The sequence below is a fragment of the Mycotypha africana genome (assembly GCF_025528875.1).
Source record: "Mycotypha africana strain NRRL 2978 chromosome Unknown BDF20scaffold_2, whole genome shotgun sequence".
Lineage (NCBI taxonomy): Eukaryota > Fungi > Mucoromycota > Mucoromycetes > Mucorales > Mycotyphaceae > Mycotypha > Mycotypha africana.
Window position 1 is genome coordinate 3,280,170 of NW_026515726.1, and position 25,127 is coordinate 3,305,296.

The 25,127-nt window shown below is 38.6% G+C and overlaps 6 protein-coding genes across 6 annotated transcripts; 5 read left to right on the plus strand and 1 right to left on the minus strand.

Annotated features, from left to right (window-relative positions):
• The first annotated feature begins 236 nt into the window (after window positions 1–236).
• On the plus strand, window positions 237–3,000 carry BDF20DRAFT_855910 (armadillo-type protein). Its single transcript, XM_053080277.1, has 9 exons — window positions 237–309; window positions 389–502; window positions 579–728; window positions 790–918; window positions 1,006–1,134; window positions 1,205–1,354; window positions 1,423–1,974; window positions 2,043–2,345; window positions 2,409–3,000. Exons 1-9 carry the CDS (start codon window positions 258–260, stop codon window positions 2,666–2,668), a joined length of 1,839 nt encoding a protein of 612 aa, XP_052939852.1. The 5' UTR covers window positions 237–257; the 3' UTR covers window positions 2,669–3,000.
• A 79-nt stretch (window positions 3,001–3,079) lies between these two features.
• On the plus strand, window positions 3,080–6,675 carry BDF20DRAFT_855920 (chitin synthase 1). Its single transcript, XM_053080278.1, has 8 exons — window positions 3,080–3,761; window positions 3,826–4,074; window positions 4,145–4,198; window positions 4,274–5,095; window positions 5,170–5,336; window positions 5,418–5,759; window positions 5,835–6,009; window positions 6,084–6,675. Exons 1-8 carry the CDS (start codon window positions 3,198–3,200, stop codon window positions 6,327–6,329), a joined length of 2,619 nt encoding a protein of 872 aa, XP_052939853.1. The 5' UTR covers window positions 3,080–3,197; the 3' UTR covers window positions 6,330–6,675.
• A 993-nt stretch (window positions 6,676–7,668) lies between these two features.
• On the plus strand, window positions 7,669–15,083 carry BDF20DRAFT_855924 (uncharacterized protein). Its single transcript, XM_053080279.1, has 19 exons — window positions 7,669–7,787; window positions 7,854–7,930; window positions 8,005–9,499; window positions 9,584–11,722; window positions 11,783–11,915; window positions 12,006–12,250; window positions 12,319–12,635; window positions 12,712–12,871; window positions 12,948–13,063; window positions 13,127–13,184; window positions 13,250–13,327; window positions 13,401–13,874; window positions 13,943–13,970; window positions 14,045–14,103; window positions 14,169–14,205; window positions 14,292–14,316; window positions 14,391–14,599; window positions 14,703–14,955; window positions 15,061–15,083. The coding sequence occupies exons 1-18, from the start codon at window positions 7,736–7,738 to the stop codon at window positions 14,764–14,766; spliced, it is 5,766 nt and encodes a 1,921-aa protein (XP_052939854.1). The 5' UTR covers window positions 7,669–7,735; the 3' UTR covers window positions 14,767–14,955; window positions 15,061–15,083.
• Window positions 15,084–16,251: 1,168 nt separating this feature from the next.
• On the plus strand, window positions 16,252–19,149 carry BDF20DRAFT_334798 (VTC domain-containing protein). Its single transcript, XM_053075222.1, has 2 exons — window positions 16,252–18,841; window positions 18,996–19,149. The coding sequence occupies exons 1-2, from the start codon at window positions 16,724–16,726 to the stop codon at window positions 19,089–19,091; spliced, it is 2,214 nt and encodes a 737-aa protein (XP_052939855.1). The 5' UTR covers window positions 16,252–16,723; the 3' UTR covers window positions 19,092–19,149.
• Window positions 19,150–19,713: 564 nt separating this feature from the next.
• On the plus strand, window positions 19,714–21,516 carry BDF20DRAFT_855941 (VTC domain-containing protein). The gene has a single exon (XM_053080280.1). It carries the CDS (start codon window positions 19,784–19,786, stop codon window positions 21,476–21,478), a length of 1,695 nt encoding a protein of 564 aa, XP_052939856.1. The 5' UTR covers window positions 19,714–19,783; the 3' UTR covers window positions 21,479–21,516.
• Window positions 21,517–21,827: 311 nt separating this feature from the next.
• Window positions 21,828–25,061, minus strand: BDF20DRAFT_855943 (Not1 N-terminal domain, CCR4-Not complex component-domain-containing protein). Its single transcript, XM_053080281.1, has 10 exons — window positions 24,893–25,061; window positions 24,203–24,774; window positions 24,057–24,104; window positions 23,877–23,979; window positions 23,689–23,817; window positions 23,448–23,606; window positions 23,120–23,364; window positions 22,812–23,017; window positions 22,397–22,739; window positions 21,828–22,045 (listed from the first exon to the last, which is right to left on the minus strand). The coding sequence occupies exons 1-10, from the start codon at window positions 24,912–24,914 to the stop codon at window positions 22,007–22,009; spliced, it is 1,866 nt and encodes a 621-aa protein (XP_052939857.1). The 5' UTR covers window positions 24,915–25,061; the 3' UTR covers window positions 21,828–22,006.
• Between the last annotated feature and the right edge of the window lie 66 nt (window positions 25,062–25,127).

The window sequence follows — 25,127 nt, forward strand, 5'->3', positions numbered from 1 at the left end:
ATAAGGGGATTCTGTTATCATTTAATTTGTTTATTGAAACAAACAGGACTTTACACTACTCAAGAATATAATCTTGTGGTGATCTGAGGCTATTTTTGTCTACGTATTCTTGAATATGGTATGTTGGTTATGAATTCATCATGCTTGTGTCCAGACGAAAACTTAGCAGCGGTATTCGAAAATCGAAAAACTACAACTAATCTCAATTGCAAATCAGAAAGTTCGATCCGTATTATCTTCAAAATTCAAGTACAACGATGACTATCGCCTTGGATGCATTAGCTACATCAATGCAAGGTCTCGACAACTGTACGTACATTTTGCTCGATTGAGATTCTCGCCAAGCCTTTTTTAACGACCGCTTTCTATACGATTGATATCAATATAGCTGGAGAACTTTATGGTTCTATTGCTAATTTGCGTCAGGCACTTCAAAAAACACCTGTCGATTTCAAATTAGCCGCAGAGAGTTGCAAAAGAGTTGCTGACGGTCTTCGTACAGGTACAACTGTAACTGAAGTATTATGCACCAGCTGACAAATATCGCTCAATTAACAGAAACTGTATTGATAATATAGCTGCTTTGAGATCACCAATTGGTGAATGCGGTGTTATACAGACTTTGGCTACTTTACTCACAATTTCAAAGCAGACTGATGGTCAACAGCAACAGTACCTATTCCAAATTCAAGCACTACGCGTGCTTGGTAATTTATGCTTTGATCATGGTAATATCATCAATGTCTTTGAGGTACCCGTTGTCCTGCTAATAGTTTAAATGGACTGTAGAAGAGAACCGTAAACGCGTTGAAGAAGCTGGTATTGTGTCACTCGTAGCAAGCTTCTTGAAGGAAGCAAATCATTCTGATCTAATACGAATAGTATGCGGATTTTATTTGAATAGTAGTATGGATTACGGTATGGAATTACGATTGATATGTTTATTAAGATACATTGGGCCTGCAGAGTAGGCTAATTATCACATTTTGCCCATTCTAATTCTAGCTCCTATACAACTCGAGATTGCCCAATGTGGAGCTGCTGAAGATCTCGTCAAGCTACTACAGTCGAGTAAAGGGGATCATAGCTCAATGTCGATGGCAATCAAAACCCTAGATAATATAATAGCTGAAGGTATGTTTTTAATACTGTAATTTTCGGTGTTATAGCTCACACTAACCCCAACAAAATTGGGTCAAAATAGATGATGCACGTCGGAAAATTGCAACATCTGCAACTGTAAAAACATATATGACTTTGATAGAGTCACTTTGTAAGTCAAAGGATTATCTGGATGATTTAGATCTTACACAGAACTTGACAGATACCTTATTACAGTTGATCATGGATGATGGTAAATATGTAATCATTAATGAAAGAATTGGCAGCATATTTACTTTAATACTGTTCGAATCCTTGCAGAAAGTCTTCAAAATGTGATTTACGAAATGGGATCTTTAGACTATTTATTGAACTTTTTGGAAGACACAGAAATCGTAGAATTGGAAGATAAGGAGGAAGAAGAAAAATTTGCTGAAATTCGACGAGCACTCAGTAAAATTACTGTATTCGCAGCATCCACTGATGCGAAAATGGATGCGATCTATAGCAATCAACACTATTTGTCAAAATTATTGAAGATGGCCAAGTCAACATCGGAAATTGCGCATCAAACAGCTATATATATATTAGGGAACCTAGCCAGAACAGATCAGCATTGTATTGAATTAGTAGAGAAATACGGTCTGTCAAAACTTTTGCTTGATCTATATCAGTCAACCAAACATGCTACATTTCAATATGCTATTTTGGGTTGTTTAAAGCATCTTTGTGTTCCTAAAGACAATAAAGGTATTCTCGGAGACGATAATTGTATAGAAATTGTCTCGTCGATGCTTGATTCATCGAACGATATGCTCAAGAGAAATCAATTCTTAACCATTGGTGTTATCAAGTTACTTTGTACAGGAAGTTGTAAAGTATATTGCTTTGAGTGGAAATTACAATACGTTTTATCTGACCAATTTTGTTTGCGTATGTAGTCAAAAATGCTAAAAGTGTCATTGAGAACGATGATATTTTAAATTCAATCCTGGCGTTTATTAAGCGAGTGGATGATATAGCAGCTAAAAGTGAGGCTACGAGAATACTTATCACTTTGGTCAAAACAATTTGGGTAGAAAAAGACAGCGATGAGTTCAAGAGTAGGCTGATAAAAGCAGATATTCTTGAGCCCATCAAAGAGCTGATTAGAACAACTACATTTGCTATTTTGAAGAATGAAGGCGTTCTGGCATTAACACTAGTATTTTCAGACCATGACTCAGTTTCACTTTTGGATAAAGGTAATGAGAAGGTATTAATTCCTTAGGACTATAACTAAAGAAAAAAATTGTTACTATCTTTAGCATGTTTGCCTGATATACCACACGCAGAGGTTGCGAATGATACTGAAAACTCAAATGACAAGACTAAAAACCATAATGAACGCTCATTAATACAGGTACTCGTCGATGATATATGTTCACAAAATAATGATCTTGCGGTACAAATCAAATGTAATATGTGTCTGTTATTATGCAAAGTTGTAGAGGCTGCTAGATCACGTAAGTTCAAACTTGTAAAACGGAGCAACGTCGCTATTTCTGATTCATTCTCTCTTTTGTAGTACGAAGCCAAGACGATCTGCTGACTACAATTCGTGAAGTGATAGGGGACAAACTTGAAGAGATACCTCAAGCGTCAGAATTATACAGATATGCAAATGCATTGAGTAAATCTCTGCATCAGTAATTCACTTCAGAAGATACAAAAACAGCGATAAATTTGATTTAAATAGGACTTTTTCAAATATATCTTACTGTAATATCTTTTTATTAAAAGTCGAGTAGATGCAATGCAAGTTACTTTTGAGAATCCTTATGCATGTAATGAAATGACGAATTGTGATTGAATTGACGCACGTTTTCTTCAGTTTTTCACCTTTGCGTTTCTGTGTTTTATGCCCAATTTTGTTAAACCATAAACAAATCCACGCTTAAGGCAAATGAATGCCAAATTCAACTCAGCGTCATTTACAAAATAAGCTCTTTCAATGTTTGTCCCATTATTATTACAGTTAAAGCAAAAGAATCCTACTGTTGTTTCCCTCTTCCTTGCATCCTTTCTTCTTTTTTTGTTCACGGCTTTATTCAATTATGGATTCCTTCGTTGAACAAGATGATCAACCGACTAGTGGGGGCGGCTGGTTCTTCAATTGGCTATTTTCTCCTACTACTGCTAGCCAACGCCTATCACATCATATGACGGATAATGAAGCGCAAACGTCAACTTACGCCAAAAATCAGCAAACTCTTGCCTCTCAACGTTCTCAAAAATCAAAGCTTTCTAAGAGAGATGCTGACATCAGCAAGAATAGAAATAGTGCGGCAACACTTGTATCGAATGACGATAAAGACATTGAAGAAATAATGGAGCAACACTCCAACGAAGGAACCAAAGAGAAGAACAACAAAAACTGTGGACTACGGCGAAAATTAACACGTAGATTACAGCTGACAAATAATAACCTTGTCGTTGATTGTCCTATACCCGATCGTTTATTATCAGCCTTAACCTTCAACGACCATGAAGAATTTTGCAAATTACGATACACAGCTGCTACATGCGAACCAGATGATTTCGAGACAAACGGCTTCACTTTAAGGCCAAAGCTTTTCAATAGAGAAACAGAATTATTTATTGTCATGACAATGTATAATGTATGTTTGCCGAGCAAAGGCCATGGTCAAGTGATTCTATATATTAAATTTGTATGTTATATAGGAAGACGAAATATTATTTACACGGACGATGCACGGTGTCATGAAAAACGTTGCTCATTTATGTAGCTTAAAGAAGAGTGCCATGTGGGGTAAAGAAGGCTGGAAAAAGATCGTTGTTTGTATTGTAGCAGATGGGAGAAATGTGGTGAATCAAAGGGTCCTGAATGTTCTTGCCACTATGGGAGTATATCAAGCTGGAATAGCAAAAAATATTGTTGGTGATAAGCCAGTGAAAGCGCACATTTACGAGGTAAGACAATATTGGAATGAGTTCTTTTGTTACAACTAATTGAGCCAAATCACACTTTTACATTGGAAAGTATACAACGCAGATTTCAATAGACTCTGATATGAATATTAAAGGCTCCGATAAGGTTAAGATCATTGCAACTGCTGAGCAATATTGGTAACAGACATTAAGCTGACAGCACCTCACTTGCTTTTTACAGGGCATTGTACCAGTACAAGTTATGTTTTGTTTAAAAGAGAAAAATGCCAAAAAGATAAATTCACACAGATGGTTTTTTAATGCATTCGGACCCGTCCTCAAACCCAATGTATGCATTTTGTTGGACGTTGGTACTCGACCGGGAAATAGCAGTATTTATCAGCTTTGGAAAGCTTTCGATCGAAACCCTTTAATAGGAGGCGCTTGTGGTGAGATTCGAGCAATGCTGGGGACAGCCTGTTGTCAACTTTTGAACCCTTTGGTAGCTGCTCAAAACTTTGAATATAAAATGTCCAACATTCTTGACAAGCCATTAGAGAGTGTTTTTGGTTACATAAGTGTTTTACCTGGTGCATTCTCCGCCTACCGTTATGCCGCTCTCAAAAATGATGTGAACGGCCATGGTCCTTTGGAAAAGTATTTTATGGGCGAGGATTTGCACAAAAATCTAGGACAGCACCAGCCTAAAACGGGCGACGATGATAAACCAATATTGAAGAGTAAAGAAGGTGGATTATTCGAAGCCAACATGTACTTAGCTGAAGACCGTATCTTATGCTTTGAGTTAGTGGCTAAGAAAAATGAAAAATGGCTGCTCCAATATGTCAAAAATGCCTTTGCTGAAACAGATGTACCAGGGCAGCTCCCAGAGTTTATTTCGCAAAGGCGGCGATGGCTGAATGGCTCTTTCTTTGCTGGTGTTTACGGTTTAATCCATTTCAAGAAGATTTGGAGTAGTGGGCATGGCTTCAGTCGGACACTGCTACTTTTGTTAGAAGGCATATACAATGTTATTAGTCTTGGTTTCAGTTGGTTCAGTGTGGTAAGTCCAATAATGACCGTGCTAAAATACATCTCCCAAAATTATTAATTCATGTATTCTGCAATGTTCTAAAGGGCAATTTCTTTATAGCCTTCTACTTCATAACTAAAAGCTTGGCAGCTTCAAGTGTTGATCCTTTTGGAAATGGCTGGGGTGGTAGAATTCATGATTTCTGTAAATATGTCTATGCATTTTTATTGTTTGTAATATTCATCTGTTCGATGGGGAACCGACCCCAAGGGTAAGAGATCTAACACTAAAAAGTGTAAGCGTATCCATGTGTCTTATTAATTGACAAACAATTCAAAATTGCATGCAACAGATCAAAGATTTTATTTATGTCATGCTTAGTTGGCTTTGCATTGATCATGTGTTATATGCTATTTTGCTCTGCTTGGCTTATTTACAAAGGTATCTATTTGGCAGCAGAGAAATATAACTGGACTTACGATACAACAACAAATTTCCAAATTGCCATGCAAGACTCAGGGCTAAGAAATATTGTCATCTCCGTGGGCTCAACATATGGTATCTACTTTATTTCCAGCCTTTTGTACCGTCAACCCTACCATATGTTTACAAGTTTTTTGCCGTATATATTGCTCTTACCTGGATATGTAAACATTTTGAATATCTACGCATTTTGCAATACACATGACGTGAGGTAAATCTTGAATATTTTATGGACGTAGATAACGTAGCATGGCTTTAATTAATTTTTAACTTGTTTGTAACAAAGTTGGGGAACGAAAGGTGACAATTCTATTGCCAAGGATCTTGGTATAGTAAAGGTCTCTGAGAAAGAGAAAGGCATCAAGACTGTAGAAATTGAACTTCCTGGCGACAAATATGATATTAATTGTCAGTACGATGAAGCATTATTTGCATTGGACTCCAAGATTTCAACAACTGCGGTACGTGCTAATATGTGGCTGTTGTAGTATGGTAATGCAAGCTGAATTCCTTACAATTTCAATTCTTCTAATAGTCTAGTACAAGTCTTACAAAAGACGATTATTATCGTTCTTTTAGAACACACCTTGTATTAACATGGATTGCTTGTAATGCTGTTTTGGTAGTCTTCATTACTACGGCAAATTATGAGTCTATCCTAGTGAACTCAGTTGGTACCACATATATGTCTGTTATGCTGTGGGTAAACTGTGGTTTGGGATTGTTCCGTTTTTTGGGCTCACTTATGTATCTTACTTTGAACCTTTTTACTTCTGTTTGAATTGTGATTTGAAATATGTATTTATAAAAGTTGAAACCGAAAAAAAAACAGGTATAGGAACGCAATTCGTATCAAAGGATGTAACAAATTTATACACTGCAGGTTAAAAAACTTGATTAAGATTAATAACTTCGGTTCGAAATAAGAACTGTATGCTAGCATTGCCATTATTTTGTACCCAATGGAGCAATACCTATAGCATCTCTCTTGTTATGCAAATATATATTGAGAAGATCTCAGTTGACGAACTTTGTTATAATATTAAAAGTTATCAAGAATTTTCAACCATTAATTGTTTGTTATTTACGCGTTCCATTGAATTACAATATGTTATTATATACTGCAGTCTAGAGATATGCTCATTCTTTTATTCATTGCTTCAAAAATATACTAGTTTTTTGGAAATTTAGATGACTTGGCTAGTACTATAATCTCATTAGCAGTCATGATTCAACTCAAGTGAGAAGGTATATATGCCCTGCTCATATCTAGTCGTGAATTGTAAGTTGTCATATACTGCTTTTAATGCATAAGTATATCTTACGAATATTATAGCACCTTAAAAATATCACCGATATTCTTTATCAATCTGTATACTTTGTGTAAACACAATGTTTGACTTACCATGCCAACCTGAATAATTAGTTAAAGATTAATCATTATTAGGTTCGTTTGCTGGCGAACATATGCATATCAAATTCTGTAGTCTTTGATGGCTTTTCTATGTTGTTTTTTTTTTTTTTTTTTTTGTCCGTCAAGAGTTGGACAGAGTGAAAATTTGATGGTTGGGCACATGCTCAAGTGTGTATCGAGACTTAAAAATTCATTAATTCAAAACGAACAAAAGGCCAACTTAATATAAGCGAGAAGAAATCTATTATTACTTTAAAAGAGATGGTTGACTATCACAAGAGCAGCTAGAAAGCCGAGAATCTCAATTTTGCCTATTGATCTCGGCCAACAAGTATCTGTATCACCCCCAGATACCGGCAGTGTCCTTGCAATCAGTGTAGTGTTACTCGAGAGCAACCTTCAATGGACTATCAAAACTCAATTAAGGTAATAGTTATGGAACTGCAACTATCATCAATTTCACTGTTTCTACCGTTATTTCCTAAAGTATAGAGCAGTTAGCACAACTGCTAGGCAGATATAGCACTGTTTTGAATTTTTACCATTGTATACACGTTTGCTTTGTGTGCTTGAACTATGACCTTCGTGATTCAGTTAAGTTTAGATAAAGTTGTACAGGTTTTAAAGTTGGATTCCTTTTGAGCCGTATTTAGTGGTCAGGAAAGCGGAATAATGGGTTCTTTTTTTTTCATTTCTTCAATCTTTCACACAGGAACCAGACGTCAAAAGTTGAATCTATATTTACGAAGGTCTTACAGTAAGAAAACAGCTCTATGGATGCTAAATCATCTCATTTCTATCGGCAGCTTCCTAAAACAGTTGAGGGTAATAAGTTTGAGCAGTTTGCAAGTGAATGAACTGAAGTTGAAAGAGCTTCTTCAAAAATTCTAGCCGATATTGTATACGGTAAAGAGTCGAAATCTGAGGAAAGCAGCTCAATGAAACAGCCAAAGAACACATCGATGATTGTAAGTATTGTGTTACAGAGGGTTCTACGTTTTACATGATCTAACGTACACGTAAAAATGTGTATTGCTTATAGCAAAAGACAGGTAACGAACAGAAAACGAAAAAATTTGGAAGTTTTATGGGGAAAATTCTACTTCTCAGTAACAAGGGCAAGCAGAGCACGAAAGAATCAACCCCAGCAATCAGCAACAAGAATACGGCAATAGCACAACAGCCCAAACTACTGACACAAAGAGTTTTGACTGAAGAACCGTACGCTGACCTTTTCAAAAAAAGGCGAAGTCGATTAGAACAAACTGTTCATGAACGGCAAGAATATCCTTTTGGAAAAGACGTAAAGATGGCACCGTCATCAAATTTCGACGAGACGACCTGTCAAAATTCTTCTGTAAAAAATGCGGTGTTGCACAGAGCAATTGATAATGATATCAATGTCACAGAACCTGTCAAGTATCTGACGACTTCCAAATTTCATATCAGGAACGGTCGGAAGACTCGGTGGGATTTCAAAAGCACCTCAGCAAATGGTGATAACTTCACATCTAAGCATGATATAATCTGTGACAAAGTATTGCAGCAACCTGCTACAACCATGATGCATAAAGATATAGTATCCGAGATTCGAGATATTCATTTGGACGGTGAAATCCTCAAAAATGACGAAGATAACACTAATGCTGATGGAGATGAGAACGATGATATGAGTTCTGTTGACTCATTGCAATCAGATGATAACGTGCTAGGACCTTGGATTGAGCTGGGGCTGATTGAAAATCCTGACACTGATAATAATGGATGTTTAAATGATAACGTCTTTGCAAATGATAAAACTGTTGAGTGCAGAACATGTTCAATAAAAAGCATAGATAGAGAAGCATTACAACCTATCAAAATTTGCCAGCACTGTCAAGGAAGCTTTGATGAGACTTTTGCATTACTGTCAGTTTCAAAAGAAAACTCTCAAAACTTTAAGCCCAACAAAAAGAAAAAGTTAACAGGAAAACAATCTGTAAGAACAGAAAAATCAACGAAGAACAAGAAAAAATTTCCAGAAAGCGCAGTTAGAAGTATATCAAGCAACAACCGACACTCAGCGAAACTTATCCCTCCGACTAAATCGCAGCATTCGAAAAAAACAGACACAAAAATTAAAGCTGCTAAAAAGAAGCAGTTATTGATGACTACTGCTACAGAAAATAATGTCGAGCAAGATTTAAAAGAAACCTCTTCTACTTTAGTTCACCAACATGTCACTACTGGTGCATTTTTGACACGTAAAACAGCGCAGATATTAGCGGATCCGAAACACGGTTTCTATCCTAATCCATATGGCTTCTTCTACCAGCAAAAAATGGAAGTTTTGAATTTGAACGGGCATTGGTATCCTGGTATACTGGAGCAAATGGATAAAGGAAAGGTTAAAATTCGATATTTAGATTGGGATCAACAAGAAGAATGGATAATTATGGGAAGTAGACGTCTAAGAAAACTAGATCAGCCATCCATTACAAACTCAGGAGCCTACCACACAATTGACGAAAGAGAAAGAGATATGAATATACTAAAAGGTAATTTATGCTTTAAATATAGCGCAGCGTGTGTTCATTCTTCTTATGTAAATATATTCATGTTATCCGTCTATAACGAACAAGATAACTCATCCGGGTTGCTCGAAACTGTTGAAGTAGCAGCAAAAGAAGATACACTACTCAGCTCTCTTATCACAACGACCAAGGTTGCTGACAATACTGACTACGTCAATGATACCATGGATAAAGACCCTAAGCAAATATTCAACAATAATGAGGTATTTATGACACGTAGACTTGCCCGTATGATGTGTGATGAATATGGTTTCCGGCCAAATTCTTTTGGTTATCGTCGAAACCGTGCGGTAGTAGTTACTTGTCCGTTGAAAGGAAAGGGAAAAGGAAAAAAAAATCACACCGAGGTGCGATTAGGTTTCCTTCGAGAAATGGAAGGAGAACAAGTTAGAGTATGGTATGCTGATTTACATCATTCTGAATGGATGGTTTCTGGCAGTCGACGACTGAAAGTTTTAACTGAAGACGAAGAAGCTCGTCTGGTACAATCTGGACGTATTTTACAAAATATTGATGAGGCGGAAGCTCAGGCGTCTGGTATGATCACATCACAAAATGATGAGCAGTCTAAGCACCAAACACGAAGTGCTGACGAACATAAATCTATTTTAACAAAACCGTTAACCAAGCGATCTGGCAAAAGTAATATCAAGAGAGAACCGCAAGTTCCAAAAAGTACGAAAAAGACAGCATTAGCAATGACAAAGTCTGGAAGCCCAGCTATTTCGGACACAACGGTTAGTACCGAGTCTAGCAGCAGCTTGACACCTACTACTCCTACTGATCTTGTTGAGACCAGACCTTCAAAAAAGACCGAGTCGAAAAAGGAGGAAAAATATATTACAACTGGTGCGTTTGCTACTAGAACGGCAATGCGTCAACTCCAAGATGAAAATGGATTTATTCCTAATCCGTATGGCTACGTGAATAATATGTTGGTAGAGGTTCTGAATACTAGGTCAGGCAAAACCAAATTTTGGGAAAGAGCACGTTTAACCGCAATGCGACCTGGTCAAGTTAAGGTGCATTATGAAGGCTGGGCAGATATTTATGATGAATGGCTAATGCTAGGTAGCCGCAGAATTCGCGCTGTTACCACTATTGCTACCATTACTGAAGACAACAATCATCCCGTCAAGGATACCACTACTTCCGCTGCTTTAGCTCTTCCAGATGAGTCTACATACGCATCGGATTTCAACTGCGGACAAACAAATATGGCTCCTAGCCAGAAAAGAAAAATCAGCAATGACCTTTTAATAACTGAAGAGAATCCCGAACTTCAAGATGAGCTTAAAAGGAAGGTTAAGCACAAAGTAGTACAACCTCAAGACTATCAAAAACTGGGCCTGTTAGTCAACATGGACGAGCTGGCAGCTAAGCAAGCAAGAAAAAGAGAGTTACTAGAAAAGAAAAAGTTGCAAAATGGCAGCAAAAATAAACGTCAAAGAGCCGATAAGTCAGGAAGGGCCATAAGCAACCGCACAACAGACGATGGTGAGCAAAGCAATAGTGAATATGACGATGATAACAATGGCAATAGTACTCTTGATAGGCGTAACTTTCCTAAACCTTCTGGAAAGTCGAGGACAAGGAAAGCTGTTCCCATGCACGCGCAATCAGAAGTCAAGCAGTATACTGTTACTGCAACCACGACAGAAGCAGATATTGCTCACTCAGGAAAAGAAGACAATGACAAGAATATCATCTCTTTACGGCTGCTTCAAGCCAAAGCTCTAGAGAATAACAAATTTGTAGCAAACATCTATGGGTATGACTATATGCAACATGTAACTGTCCTTAGCGGCGATAAGAAAATTTACGAAGGAAGACTTGTGAGTATGCATAAAAATAAGGTGAAAGTACATTTTTGTGGCTGGCCAGACGTGTTCGACGAATATATTACATTGGGTAGTCGAAGGATTCAACACATCACCAACGATCATGAAGTCCAATGTATCGAACCGAATTATCGTGAAACGCACGAGGCAATGTTATTAAATAGATCTTCAAAGCCTTGTTGTACCAGTATTGACAAAAATGCTAGAGCATTTGAAGACCGCAGAATGTATATTAACCGCCATACAAGGAAGCGGCTTACACTCGAGGATTTGGATGCCAATGAACAAGAGCAAAACGAGGCCAATATAGAGTATCATAAAGAAACAATTGAAGAAGATGAAGAAGGTTTTCATTAATCGCATTAACTGCTTTTATAACTGCCACTAACTAATATATGTTGTATAGTGGTCGAAATTGATTCATGGAAGGTCTACTGTAACCAATGTAATGTGGTCATTAAGCAATTTCGCTATTATTGTACCTATTGCGAAACGCCTTCAGCAGGCTATGACTATCAGAGCTTCGAGCTTTGCCTTCAGTAATATTCTAATCTATTTTTGATAATTGACTCACTGCAGATTTACTGATTATATGGGGGTTTTTTTTTTTTCTTTGTTGTCTTTTGTAGATGCTTTGATCAGAACTTTCCTGTATGGCATGAACACCCTCGAAGTAGCTTTGCAGTTCAGTCAGTCATTAATGCCGACGTAGGTCCTCGACCGATCAAAGGGGAGCTTGTTACAATCTGGGAAGAAGATATTCTTGAGAAAAATAATGAAAGCAACACAACAGCCAACGAAACTATTAGGAGCAATAATAATAGCACAGATGTAGCAAGCAAACCGGTCGAAAATACTAATATGCAAGTCGATGGTAATGATGCGTTTAAAAACAGTTTGTGTTTGACTTATGATGATAAAAGTTTTGCTTTATTATGACAGTAGAAGAAAAAGCGCTGGATGCGAGTAAGATCTTTACTGGTGATAAAGCTTTTGCTGAGGACCAAGGTTATCAATATTTGAAGAAATGGCGGCGTAGAAAAGTATGTGCATTCTGTAATGATGATGCCGACACTTCAGAAGAATTAGGGCAATTTATTGGGCCTTTCATCACGGCTACATTCAATAAAAACGGTGTTGAAAAGAAGAGAACTTTTTGGGCGCACGATTCTTGTGCAAGGTACTCTCCAGAGGTATTTTGTACACCTGAAGGAAAATGGTATAATGTTACGCTGGCTTTGAGACGTGGAAGAGGAATGGTATGATGAAATATACAAGAAACAGATAATATATCAGAGTCTTCCATCTGATGAATCTTATTATTTTTACTCATAGCGTTGCTATGCGTGCAAAGAAAAAGGGGCTACTATTGGGTGTTTCGAGTCAAAATGTACAAAAAGCTTTCATCTTCCGTGCGCACAGAAGCCTATAAGTAACTTTAAGAACGGCGTTATTTTCTGGTGCAAAAGCCATGAAGCATATTACAACAAAAAAGGTTGGAGAAGCCCATTTCCTGAATGATTTCTCACATGGTCCCTTTCTAACAGTATTTTTCCCTTTTTTTCAAATAGATACGTATGTCAATATTTTTAGCTGCGACGGCTGTAAAAAGCAGATGGATGATGAGTCATGGTTTACCTGCGTTTCTTGTGCATCGTATTTCTCATCGTTTGATCTCTGCTCGACGGTAAGTTGCAAGACTTTGAATTGAATTAATCCATTTACTAGAACCAACAACGTTTGTCGTTAGTGTTACGAAAATTTCCCTATCAACCATTCCCATGCTGAAGATGAGTTTGAAGAGACTTGTAAGTAAAAATATAAAAAAAAATCTCTAGCATTTCAATCAAACTATCAATAACAAATTCTGCAGCATTTGCCATTATGAAGGAAATGGAAGCACAAAAAGCAACCGAAGAAGCCAGAGAGAAAGAAAAGCTAAAAGCGGCCAGTAAGTACAATTTGATATTAGGCTGCGATTATATGAGCGTACCCTATCTAAACCAGCATAACAACCCCTCCAGATACCCGAAAAAGAAAGAAAGTTTTGTTCCCTCGTCGAAAGAAGAAGCTGCCAGATGGATCTATGCCGATTTCCTGCTGTTATTGTGGTACTTACGAAACCGACAATTGGAGAAAAGGGTATGATGGAGGAGTGATCATGTGTGACGAGTGCTTTCAACTTGCCACTCTTATTGATAATGACGGGAAAAGCAACGTGGACGAGGCCCCCGTTGTCTTCAATTACGATGACGGCGGTGAATCCATGCAGACGCAACAGAGATACGTCACGTCGATTGAGGATTACTCCCATAAGCCTTATTTGACGCGTGAAGCATTGTCATCAGAGAGGTTTACTCGAACCAGTTCGAGTTTACGATTAGCTACCTACGAGCCTCAGCCTCACCAGCTTTTTTCTTTAAAGTTTGACTCCACTTATTTCGATATACCAGGAAGAGCACCCCGCTGGGCGACACATTCAGGAACAGATTATCATGGTAAACAAAGAAAGATGATTCCCGGTGTGTTTGCAATGAAGGATGCATTCATGGTTCTTTTGATATAGGTACTTGGCTTCCACAAACTGTTCGTAGGTAAGGAGAAATGAAGTGAGGTATCACTGTGGCAATAGTTTTAAGGGTAGGGCTAATCAAATTCTTTACATCAGAGCAATTTTGAAGCATACCATCAAAAATGAGCGAGTGCTATCCACATTTTTGGGTAGAGGTAGGTCATCATTTCAGTCGTACTATAACCCAAGTGAATTGGCTCATTTAAACGAATGATCATAGGTACCGATGCTATAGAATGCTTTCTCTTACAGCGAAAGTAAGTCATGGCTCCCTTTAGGTCGCAAAATGTTTTGCTATAATGAGTGACTCAATGTGCTTTTTTTCTTTTTTCACTCAAAATAGATGTTGTGGTGTTGATATCAACCCGGTATGTGCAACATCTTTGATTAATTTCCTTTATTGCGTATTTCGTCTATTTGATATACTGATGCCTTACAATAGGCAGCAGTGACACTTTCTCAAAAAAATTGCTCTTTCGAAGTGCCACCAGGGTTGACGTCTGCTGAGTATCGACCGATTATCGCTCAAGCAGATTCTCGCTGCTTGAACGGTGCTCTTTTTACGGATGAGTCTTACCACCATATACTCTCACATCCGCCGTATAAGGATTGCGTTGCTTACTCAACGCACTTGGATGGTGACCTCTCCAGGTAAGTCTATTTGAACAAACAACCCATCCAAAGAGGAAAATGCCCAACTGTCTCATCTACAACTTTTTTTTTGGGGGGGGGCCGTTTTGTAAATGATGCATAGATTTACAACGCTTGACGATTTTAAATTAGAGTATACCAAAGTAGTCAATGAGAGCTGGAGGTAACTGACGCTTTAACGTACTTTATTTATGCAGCATGGGCTTCATTGCTAAAATTCCTATTGAAGGTTACTCAAAATGGGTCGAAGACTGACATTGGGAATTGGCGATAACAGAGAGCATTGTTTCTACATACCGGTTAGCTTTAGTTTGATGCGACTCTACATTGATCAGGGGTTCGAATTAGAAGAACTAGTAAGTTTTTGGGCATCCATTTTATGAAATAAGTGACAAGTTAGCAAATGAAAAGAGGGTAAAGCTAATCAAAAGTGGGGGGATGGGGCTTATCGTTATGGATAGATTGTAAAGCGACAACGTTATTGTTCAGCATTTGGATTGGGAACCTATCTTTGCGTTCAGTTTGACTTTTTAGTGTTTACGCATGAGTTCATTGCGACTTTTCGAAAGATACCAAAGGAAAATATTAATAAGATGCCTATCGACTTTGACAATATTGGTAAGAGTAAAACAACTGACGGTTTTATTTTCTAAGGGACAGACTACCATGTTTCAGATGATTGACCCTTCTCACTCATCTCCTCCACCCCCACCCCACCCCCTGAACGACGAAAATAATTCAGATAAGAACAAGGTTAGTTTGGACCGTTGTGTACGTGGTGTGCCATCTTCCGCCATCATGCGGAAAAGCGTGGTGATGGGAACCGTCTGGATCTTTAAACCGAAAAAGAACTACAGTTTCCAACAGCTGTGTTTGTCGCGTATGGTCGAGCGTTTTGGAAAGGACGATGGCAATTGGGAGCATATAAAACTCATATTCAAGGTAATCCATTTTTTTAAACACAGATTTCTGCGTGCGGCATGAAATTGACTGAATGGTCTTCCCCGCTTTTTTCCATCCATTGATTAGGACCAACAAGAAGAAGTGCATACATCATTTGCTGCCAAACCTTGTTTAAATTCAGAAAATAGAAGAATGGATACAGGTGAAAAAAACAACAGAAAAGTACCGCATGACGTATAGTAATTTTTCTTAAAACAGAAACCTTGTGCTTTTTGTTTAGAAGAGCCAGATCAACCATCCAGCACCAACGAAGACAGCAGTTTACTATCGGAATATGAGCAGGAGAGACAGAAACGCATTCGAGAAAACAATGCTACCTTGTTAAAGTTGGTACGTATATGTATATATCCACATAGACTCTTCCTTCCTTTTTCTTTACATAAGCAACCAATGTGTGTGTGTGTGTGTGTTCTTAGCTCAATGAAACCGAACTGTTGCACATCTTTAGGGTTTAATTTCAGAATTAAGCGAGGAATCTGAAGATATAGTTCATTATGACACCATGATGAGCAAGGATGCCTATGACAACAAGAAGCTCGTGCTTATGGTGATGCATCACGAAGAGAACCTTCCTTTGAAAATGATCGACACTTACAGAGAGACGATTGTCCAGATAGCAAAAGAAGCAAAAGATAAACTCGCCAACAAAGGAATGCTCATTATAGGAACAAAAGACATTCGTGATCCTGTCTGCGGCAAACTATGGCCGTTGAGTATGCTGGTGTTGGAAGATATAGAGAAAGAGATAGGACGTGACGTGATGCGATTGAAAGAAATGGTGGTAACAGTTCCAGAGGGGTATTCGAAGGATAGAAAACAGCCTATAGAAGAAGAAGATCTTAATATGGCAGACGAAGAAGAAGTAATTGATATAGAGACCCTACAAGATGATAACCTTCCGATTGTTCATGCAATTTACTTGATCTTTCAAAAAGTTTAACTCGTTTTAATGGTTTTAATTTTAGTAATCCCGAAACAAAAAAAGTTGATTCGGATTTTTTGGTTGGCAGAATTTCACAAATCTAGGCTTCTGCCAAATGGCCTGTAATATGAATTTGCCCAACACTAACACCTTCCTACTATGGCTTTTCTCTTTTTTTTTTATATATATCTCGTTATTTTTCCCTCAATAAAAAACGCTGTAATTCTATACTTATTTTCATGACAATACAAGCATTTGAAGATGAAAAGTATAAACCGTGGAGTGAGGAATACATTGCGTACGGAGCGATTCTAAGAGGGTTGACATCGATCTGTCAAAGCGGACATTGGACTGAAAAAGACGAGGACGGATTTGAATCTGCCATTCGAGTGGAAGCGGGTAAAGTTAATATATTTATTATCCGCAAACAGCGTGAGCTGGAAACACGATTTGCCTACTGTCAAAGGATAGTAGCACGGGCACAAACAGATTCTATTTCGAACTGGCGTTCCTCAACAAGTCAAACGTTGAAGGAGATCTTAGCAGAGCTTGTCGAGTTGAACCGTTATGTGCGCAACAATTTCAAAGCATTGGAGCATCTTGTACAAGAACATAGAAAATGGACAGATACGAATCTATGGAGTTTATTTGTAGAGATTTGCAGAGATCGTGCATTAGATAACCAAAGATTTGATGATTTATTTGTAAATGTCTGTTCGCTCATCGATAACCTAAAAAGGAAGGAGGAAAGATCAATTCTGGCTGACAAATCAGATACCAAACAAGAGATGCAATTTGTCAGCGCCCGATTCTGGGTGCATAAGGACAATATCACGGAGGTCAAAGTAATATTATTGTTTCATATGCCAATGCAGATAGTAGCGTCCGATGACACCTATTTTGAGCAATCTGAGCATTCCAGATCAGTGATTTATCTTGACAATGATGATTTCCAGCAATATACAGGCGCGTTAGAGTTTGATGATGCGGCCGAATCGATCAGTGTCTCTTGGTGCAATGACATTGATTTAACAAACAGTATTTCCGTCTATCGTACGGCGCTAAGATCAGCCGACGGTGATGATGGAGGGCCGACATCAGATCAAATTATGTTGGGCAAATCACGCATCGTTGGTTTTCTGACAGGGACCTATTCGACAGATAGCCTGGCTGAAGATTTACGCACTGACGGATACGCGCAAGAATATATCGATGGCAGCTGTCGTACAGCTCAGCAGATCCAGACATCTATAACAAATAAACGGTTAAAGCCAAAGGCGCTTGTTCAGATGAACAGATTTTTATTTTTATCACCCGAGGATGCGGCCTTCTCTGTGTCACTGAATACAGATTTAAAATATACCCAACTGGACGGAGCAGAGATGGAGTGGAGCCATCTGTTCCATGGTGGATCCTCCTCAGCCTCAGCATCGTTCTCTTCACGAGCATCCCAATCGAACGAGGGTCGTCAACACTACACGTTCCCTTATGCATTACTTGAAACGCAGTTCCATACGAGGCTGGATGGCAACATTCCGCAATGGCTGTTGGAACTCTCTGAAGCCAAGCTGATTTATGAAGTACCTCGATTCACGCTGTTTGTAGATAGTGTGGCGCAACTATGGCGTCCTCAGTTAGCCATTCTGCCGTGGTGGCTCGACATGATGGATCAAGATATCCGTCGTGCGGAACAAGACAAGCGGAAGATGAAAGGAGAACAAGCGCTTGTAAGTAGGACAGATACTGCACAAGCAGTCAATGTGCACCGTGTAGGCTATTTAGAGTCTAGGCTGCGGCGACCACGATTGTTCGAACCCACCCCATGTGCAGCTTCGACTATGGCAAAGGAGGAGGATGCTAGGTCACATCGATCGAGTGAGGACAGCAGCGAACAGCAGAGCATGTTTCTAGACTATTATTACAGCGGACGAGCTGGGAATTCACCGGCCTATTTACTGCAAAGAGTGGAGTCGGTCAAGAAAGACGATCAGCTCCGTAAAGAGGCTATTATACAAATCGAAGAAGAAGAGAAGCGAATAAAAAAAGAGAAAAAGAAAAAGAAGAAGAAGGGACAGATGCTCGAACCAAAGATCTTTTTCGCGAACGAAAGGGTCTTTCTAAAGTATCTTCAATTTTCTGCGTTAATTATGACAGCTGCTCTGACACTGCTCAACTTTGGTGATTATATCAGTACAATAGCAGGCGCCACTTTTTTCGGTATTTCGACCGTGATTGTGATCTATTCCACCTTTAGATATCGTTTACGGTCGTATCAGATCAAGACATTTCCTGGTGTACGGTATGATGATCGATTCGGCCCTGTCGGGCTTTGCGCATTATTGGTAGGCGCGATGGTGGTAAGTTATTAATATCTGAAATGTGTCTACAAAAACCTATTTTTTGAACAAATTATATAAACATATATGAAAAAAAAAAAAAAAAAATTTGGGCGCGTTGCATCTTTGGGGATCTTTATTGATAGTCCATTTTATTTCATTTTCATATCGTTAGTTGAACTTTGTACTTCGTTGGGAACATCCCTCTGCCACAGCTACATATTTGGGAACGAATCAGCAGACAGGGCAACAAAGCAATCAACAAACATAAACATACAATTATCTATAATCTCAAACAGCAAAAAAAAAAAGCTCGTGTTTTTTTGCCCTTTCTACAAAAAAATAAAAAAAGAAAAAAAAGTGCCTTCATCATGTCAAAAATGAGGTCACGATGGGTCATGGGCAATTTTTCTCATTAAAAAACGAGAGATCACTTTTTTTGCCCCCAATATGAAATAACTGCGGTCAATCAAAGGGTTAAAAGGATTTTTTTTTCCAACAAGCAGGCTGATCTTCAAAGAAAAAAAGAGTAGTTTCATACAATGGACAAAAATAAATGGAGGCATAAAGTCGGCGTTGGTTTTCCCGGGAATGGAGGGGGGGCATTTTACAAACGGTTTTTCCATTGTCCACGGTTGGAAAAGCACACTTTTGCCTCAAGGGCCATTACTTTGTTTCACTGCTTTTTTGCAACAACAAAAAAAGAAAAAAAAAGAGCTACTACTTAAAATAGGCCATCATTTTTTTTTTTTCAGACTGAATTTCAAATCCCGAATAATTTTTTTTTTTAATATTATTTTTAAAGGACCCATTTTTCAGATGATTAAACCCTTCTCGCTTTATATTCTTTCTTCTCCCTTCTCCTTCTTTCTTCTTCTTTCATCCATTCTTCCCTTTTTTTTTTTTTTCTTTTTTTCCTTTCTTTTTTTTTGGCTTTGAAAATATATTTTGGGCTTTGAAAAAATGAAATTCGCTGAGCAACTTCAAAAGAATATCTTCGCTCCTTGGCGTCTATCTTACATCAATTATGACGTTTTGAAGACTGAACTCAAGGCTAGACAGCTCGATCATGGCTGGACAGATGCAGATGAAAAGGATTTTGTCCACCTATTGGAAAATGAATTGGAAAAGGTTTACGATTTCGTCACGGCCAAGCTCGGCGAAGTCGAAGCTAGAATCAGTTACTGTGAAAGAACGTTGCAGACGTTTATGAACAATCCTTCATGGTCTTCTGAGCAAAACTGGAATATTATGGATGATGCGCTCACTGAAGTTTTGTTTGACGTCAACGATCTTGCAAAGTTCACCCGTTTAAATTACATTGGTTTCCAAAAGATTCTCAAGAAGCACGATAAATGGACGGGTCTTCATCTTCAGCAAGACTTTATCAAGCAATTGCGTGCTAAACCCCTGGATAAGCAGCGTTTCGATGTTGCTATTGTGTATATTTCCGCTTTGCACGATCTCTGTCGTCTTCAAGGTAAGCCTCGTACGGGTAATGCGGCTGCGGGCGGTGATCAAAATGCTTTTGAACGGGCTACTGCCAAGTATTGGATTCATCCCGATAACGTCACGGAAGTCAAGTCCATCATCATGTTGCACCTTCCCGTCTTGATCTTCAACAAGGACAAGAAGTATGAAGCATCTGATTCTGCTATTTCCAGTATCTATTTTGATAACGAAGACTTTGAGCTCTACACCGGCCGTCTTCAACGTGATGAAGGTGCGGAAGCCATCCGTTTCCGTTGGTATGGCCCCATGGAATCCAAGAACGTGTTTATTGAACGTAAGACACATCATGCACATTGGTTGGACGGTGCTTCCGTGAAGGATCGTTTCAGAGTGGATGTAGACGAAGTGCCAAAGTTCATTGCCGGTGAGTTGACTCCCGAAGAAATCACAGAACGTCTGCGTACGAAAGGCGTGGACGAACAAATATGTAAGGATACCGACTTTATTGCCACGGGTGTTCAAAAGTCGTTGAAAGAAAAGAGCCTTCAACCTGTTCTCCGTGCCTTCTACAACCGTACAGCCTTCCAACTTCCTGGTGACCAACGTGTTCGAGTGAGTTTGGATACGGATTTGTGTTTCATTCGTGAAGATAGCATGGATGGTAAGTCTCGTAGAACAGGAGAGGAATGGCGTCGTCCTGACGTTGGCATCGACTGTCCTTTCCCTTACTTGGATGAAACTGAAATCTGTCGTTTCCCGTACGCTGTTTTGGAAACCAAGTTACAAACTCACCTGGGTCAAGAACCCCCAGAATGGTTGACCAAGTTGGTGGACTCTCATTTGGTGCACGAGGTCCCTCGTTTCTCAAAGTATCTCCATGGTGCCTGCTACTTCTTCCGTGATCGTATGCCCCTATTACCATGGTGGTTGCCTGAAATGGATATCGATATTCGCAAACCTCGTGCCACTAACTTTGGTTTAACTCGTTCCAAATCCTTCAAGCCCCTGATTGATGGCCAATACCGTCGTGCCATGGAAGCTGAAGAACGTCGTCTCGTTGACGTTGCAAAGACGGAGGCTATTCCCGGTGTCAAAGTGAACACAGATGACGACAATGAAAAATTAAACGCCTCCACCAAGCCTACAACGAACACTACCCTTAAACGCAGCACACCCGCATCCTCACAATCTCAAGCCAGCAAATAGAAAAAAAAAAAAAAAAAAAAAAAAAAAAAAAAAAAAAAGGCCATCATTATTATACTTGAATAGATTTATAGGCACATAATGACTTTTTCTCGTTTTCTTCTTTTCAGCAGTAGTAGATTTCTTCTTTTTTTTTCCTTTTTTTTTTTTTTTTTTCTTTCTAATTCCTCGTTTTTCCACCCCTTCCCCTTATATCTTTTTGATTAATGTATATATATATTACAACACCAAACCATCTCTCTCATCATCTCTCATCATTTTACTCTTTACTTTTTTCCTGTCTTACTTTCTAAATAAACATTTTTGTATTTTCGATACTCAAATTTCGTTTGCCATGTTTGAAGCGCCTGACAAAAAAAAAAAAAAAAAAAAAAAAAAAAGTATTTTTAGCAGCTCAAAAAAAAATGAAAAAATAGAACTTTCTACACATTTATGGTGACACTAAATGTCAGAAAAGAAAAAACGTAACCCTCTGTCACCACTTATTTTTCTTGTTCAGAAGGAATCCATCTAGTGATTTACCAGATTTTACTAGGCACACAAGAAAACTTTATCAAAAAAGTAGATACTGTATGTTTATTCTAATTTTCATAGCTATTAGATAGGGATTTTTTCAAAAAAAAAAAAAAAATCAAAAAAAAAGAGTGGAAGATAACAAAAAAGGGAAAAAAAAGGTTTACGAAACGAGTAATTGTGTAAAAAGAGACATTTTCAAAATCAGGGGCGAAAAAAAAAAAAAAAAAGAAAAAATAGGTTAGAAATGCATTTACAAAAGGACAAAAAAAAAAGAGTTAGTGTGGTGTGGTGTAATGTATTGTGTCTGTCTGTGTGTCTGTGTGTGTGTGTGTGTGTGTGTGTGTGTGTGTGTGTTTTCAAAAATGAGCATCATGAGCCTACTCTAACTTTTTACGCATCTTCCAGATAGCAATACTCAAACCTAAACTCGGTTTTCTTGCGCTGACACCAAGCACCTTCATAGTCAAAGTAAATGTACGTCCCCTGCTCATAGTCATCTGTGATTGATTTTGGCTCTTCGTGTCTTTGAAACCACGTCAAATATTTCTTGTGAAAGCGCCATGACTGTTTCTTCAATTCCTTGGCTGCCAAATACTGTTGATAGGTACCTTGTTGATAATAAAAGATAAAGAAGAGCGCATCTGTATCAAATTTCTCAAATAAACTAGGATTGTCAAAAATAGCTAAAGGTTGTTGTGGATAATATGCAGGTGTTATCTGTGGTGTTTGTGCATGATATACTTTAGGTCTATCATTTGAGAAATCATTTAGGTCACGATGTCGGACAATAAAAAAAATACTTCATGTCTATAAATAATACCTTTCAGAATCCATCAAATCTGGGACAAATTGTAGACTGGCATCCAACATTCGGTTCATGTATTGGCTGTCTTCGTAGTCTGATGCTGAGGCTTTTGCTTTGATCGCTTCAAAAGAGGCCACAAGATCTGACAAAGAGTTGGGTAATTCAGAAATGGATAATTCTTCATCCAGGTTTTTGGCAAGTAAAGATGAATCGGGTTTCTGCTACAGTCACGATAATGCAAAATCAAACAAAACACGAGTTCATCAGCTTATAGACGGTTCTTTTGAATACGACAAAAAAGAAAAAGGGATGTTCCCACTTACTGGCGGATAAGGAGGAGGAATGTTGGACAGACTATCGGTGGGCGCTCCAGGCGCAGAAGAGGTTTTTGGCGGTGATCCATCAACGCTCGTGTTTACTGATGTTGCCGTCATGTTAGAAGGCGCGTGTTTCGTGATTTTATTGTCTGTTTGTGGCGTTGATTTACTTTCTGTCGCTGACTTTATCTGATCTGCTAGTTTAATCGGTTCTGCCCAAGCGGATGGTACGGTGATCTTTGGTGTTTGACCTTTGGGATATCAGAAAAAAGACCAATCAGTGATTGCCCTCCCTCGCTTAAATGGGTACTTTTTGCCCCATTGTTTATACTACCTTTTTCATTGATGGTGGTGTCGGTCGTCTTGGTGGGTGCTTGAGCCGCCTTTGGAGTCACGCTTGTCGGCGATGTGACAGATCCGTTACTGCTCTCTGGAGATTTGACATTAGCCACTGTCGTCGGTTTCTTAGGACTATTGGCTGCTGTGGTAGCAGCTATAATCCATTGAGAGCCGTGATAAGTCAGTAAAAAAATCTGACACAAGCTATCTTCCCTTGCATGTGACTTTGAACTTACTGCTGTCATCTAGGCTCTTTGATCTTGCTGCTTTCGGTGTACTAGGTGTAGGTATTGGTATTTCTGCTTCCTCTTCCTTTTCTTTCAGTTTCTTTTTCAATGACGATACTCTTTCTTCCGTTTCTTTGTCTACATTGAATGGCAATAAGTATCCACTACTGTTCAACAACCAACGGAAAATAAGTTACCTTCAGGTGCATAATGATCATCTGTAATCACATTATACATTTCTTCTTCTTCCTCCAAGTTCAGGTCTTCATAGATAAACTCATCCTCTTCAAAATCGGGTTCCTATGGACCATATCCTAAAATGAGTAGCTGCACGAACCACACCTTATTCGACATTGCTCGTTGTCATTTCATTCTACCTGATTGCACTCCACATAGTATTGCACATCATCTTGAATGGCAAGCACCTAACAAGTAATGCATGTTACAACAAAAACGGAAAAAAGTTGGAAAAACAAAAAAAAAAGAAAAACTCGGAAGAGTGCCATTGCTCAGCTTCATTTACTCTTTCTGGTGCTATTTGATCATTTTCCAACAGTCGTAAGATAAGTTCGAGTCGACCGATATGCCATCGATCTCGTTCTATATAGTGTTCTAATTCATTCGTTCTCTCTATTTTTGCATGATCTTTCTTTCCTTTCCTCGAGCTGCCCTGCAGTGTCTCTACCTCTGCCTCTGCCATTTCAATCTGCCGCGATAGTTCGTCCACGGTGTTGCATATCCATTCGCTGACATCGGCTTTTTCTTTCTCTTTTGGATCCAATCTTTCTCGTTGTAGGAGGCCTTCTTTCGAGAAGGCTTTGGTTTTTATCTCTCGTTCTACATTTTTGAATCGCTCCATCAGCGATTCTATCAGCTTTCGGTTGTCTATTAAAGCTGTTTTGTCCTTCACATCATTGGATGATATCCATGTTTTGATTTGGTCACGGAGACGTTGCAGTTTTTTTATTTCCTTTTTCAAGTCCTGTTCGTATTTTTCCTTTTGATTGTGGTTGGACGTATTCTGCATCTTGTCCGAAATCGCATCGAACGTCTCCACTCCTTCACTCACTTTCTTCAATACTCGGTCAATTTCAGCTAATAGAAAAGCACAGTACAAAAACACAACCCGTGGTGGGGGGAGGGGGGTGGCCATGGAGGCTGAGAACTCTCTGTCGCTATGGAAAACTTGTCAACAAAAACAGTCTTCTCTCACCTTGTAGTTTCTTTAACGACATTCTGCGCTGTTTTCAGTATTGTAAAAGAGAAAGCTTGAAGAATAAATTGTACAAGTGATTATAATATTTTAGAATGGGATCCGTTTGTGAATGAGCAATCACCCTTCAACCGAATGACAATAATAAACAAAAAAAATAAAAAATAAAAAAGCTCTCTCGTTGAACAAGAGAAAAAAAAAAAAAAAGCGACTCCAATGCATTTTCGTGACTAAC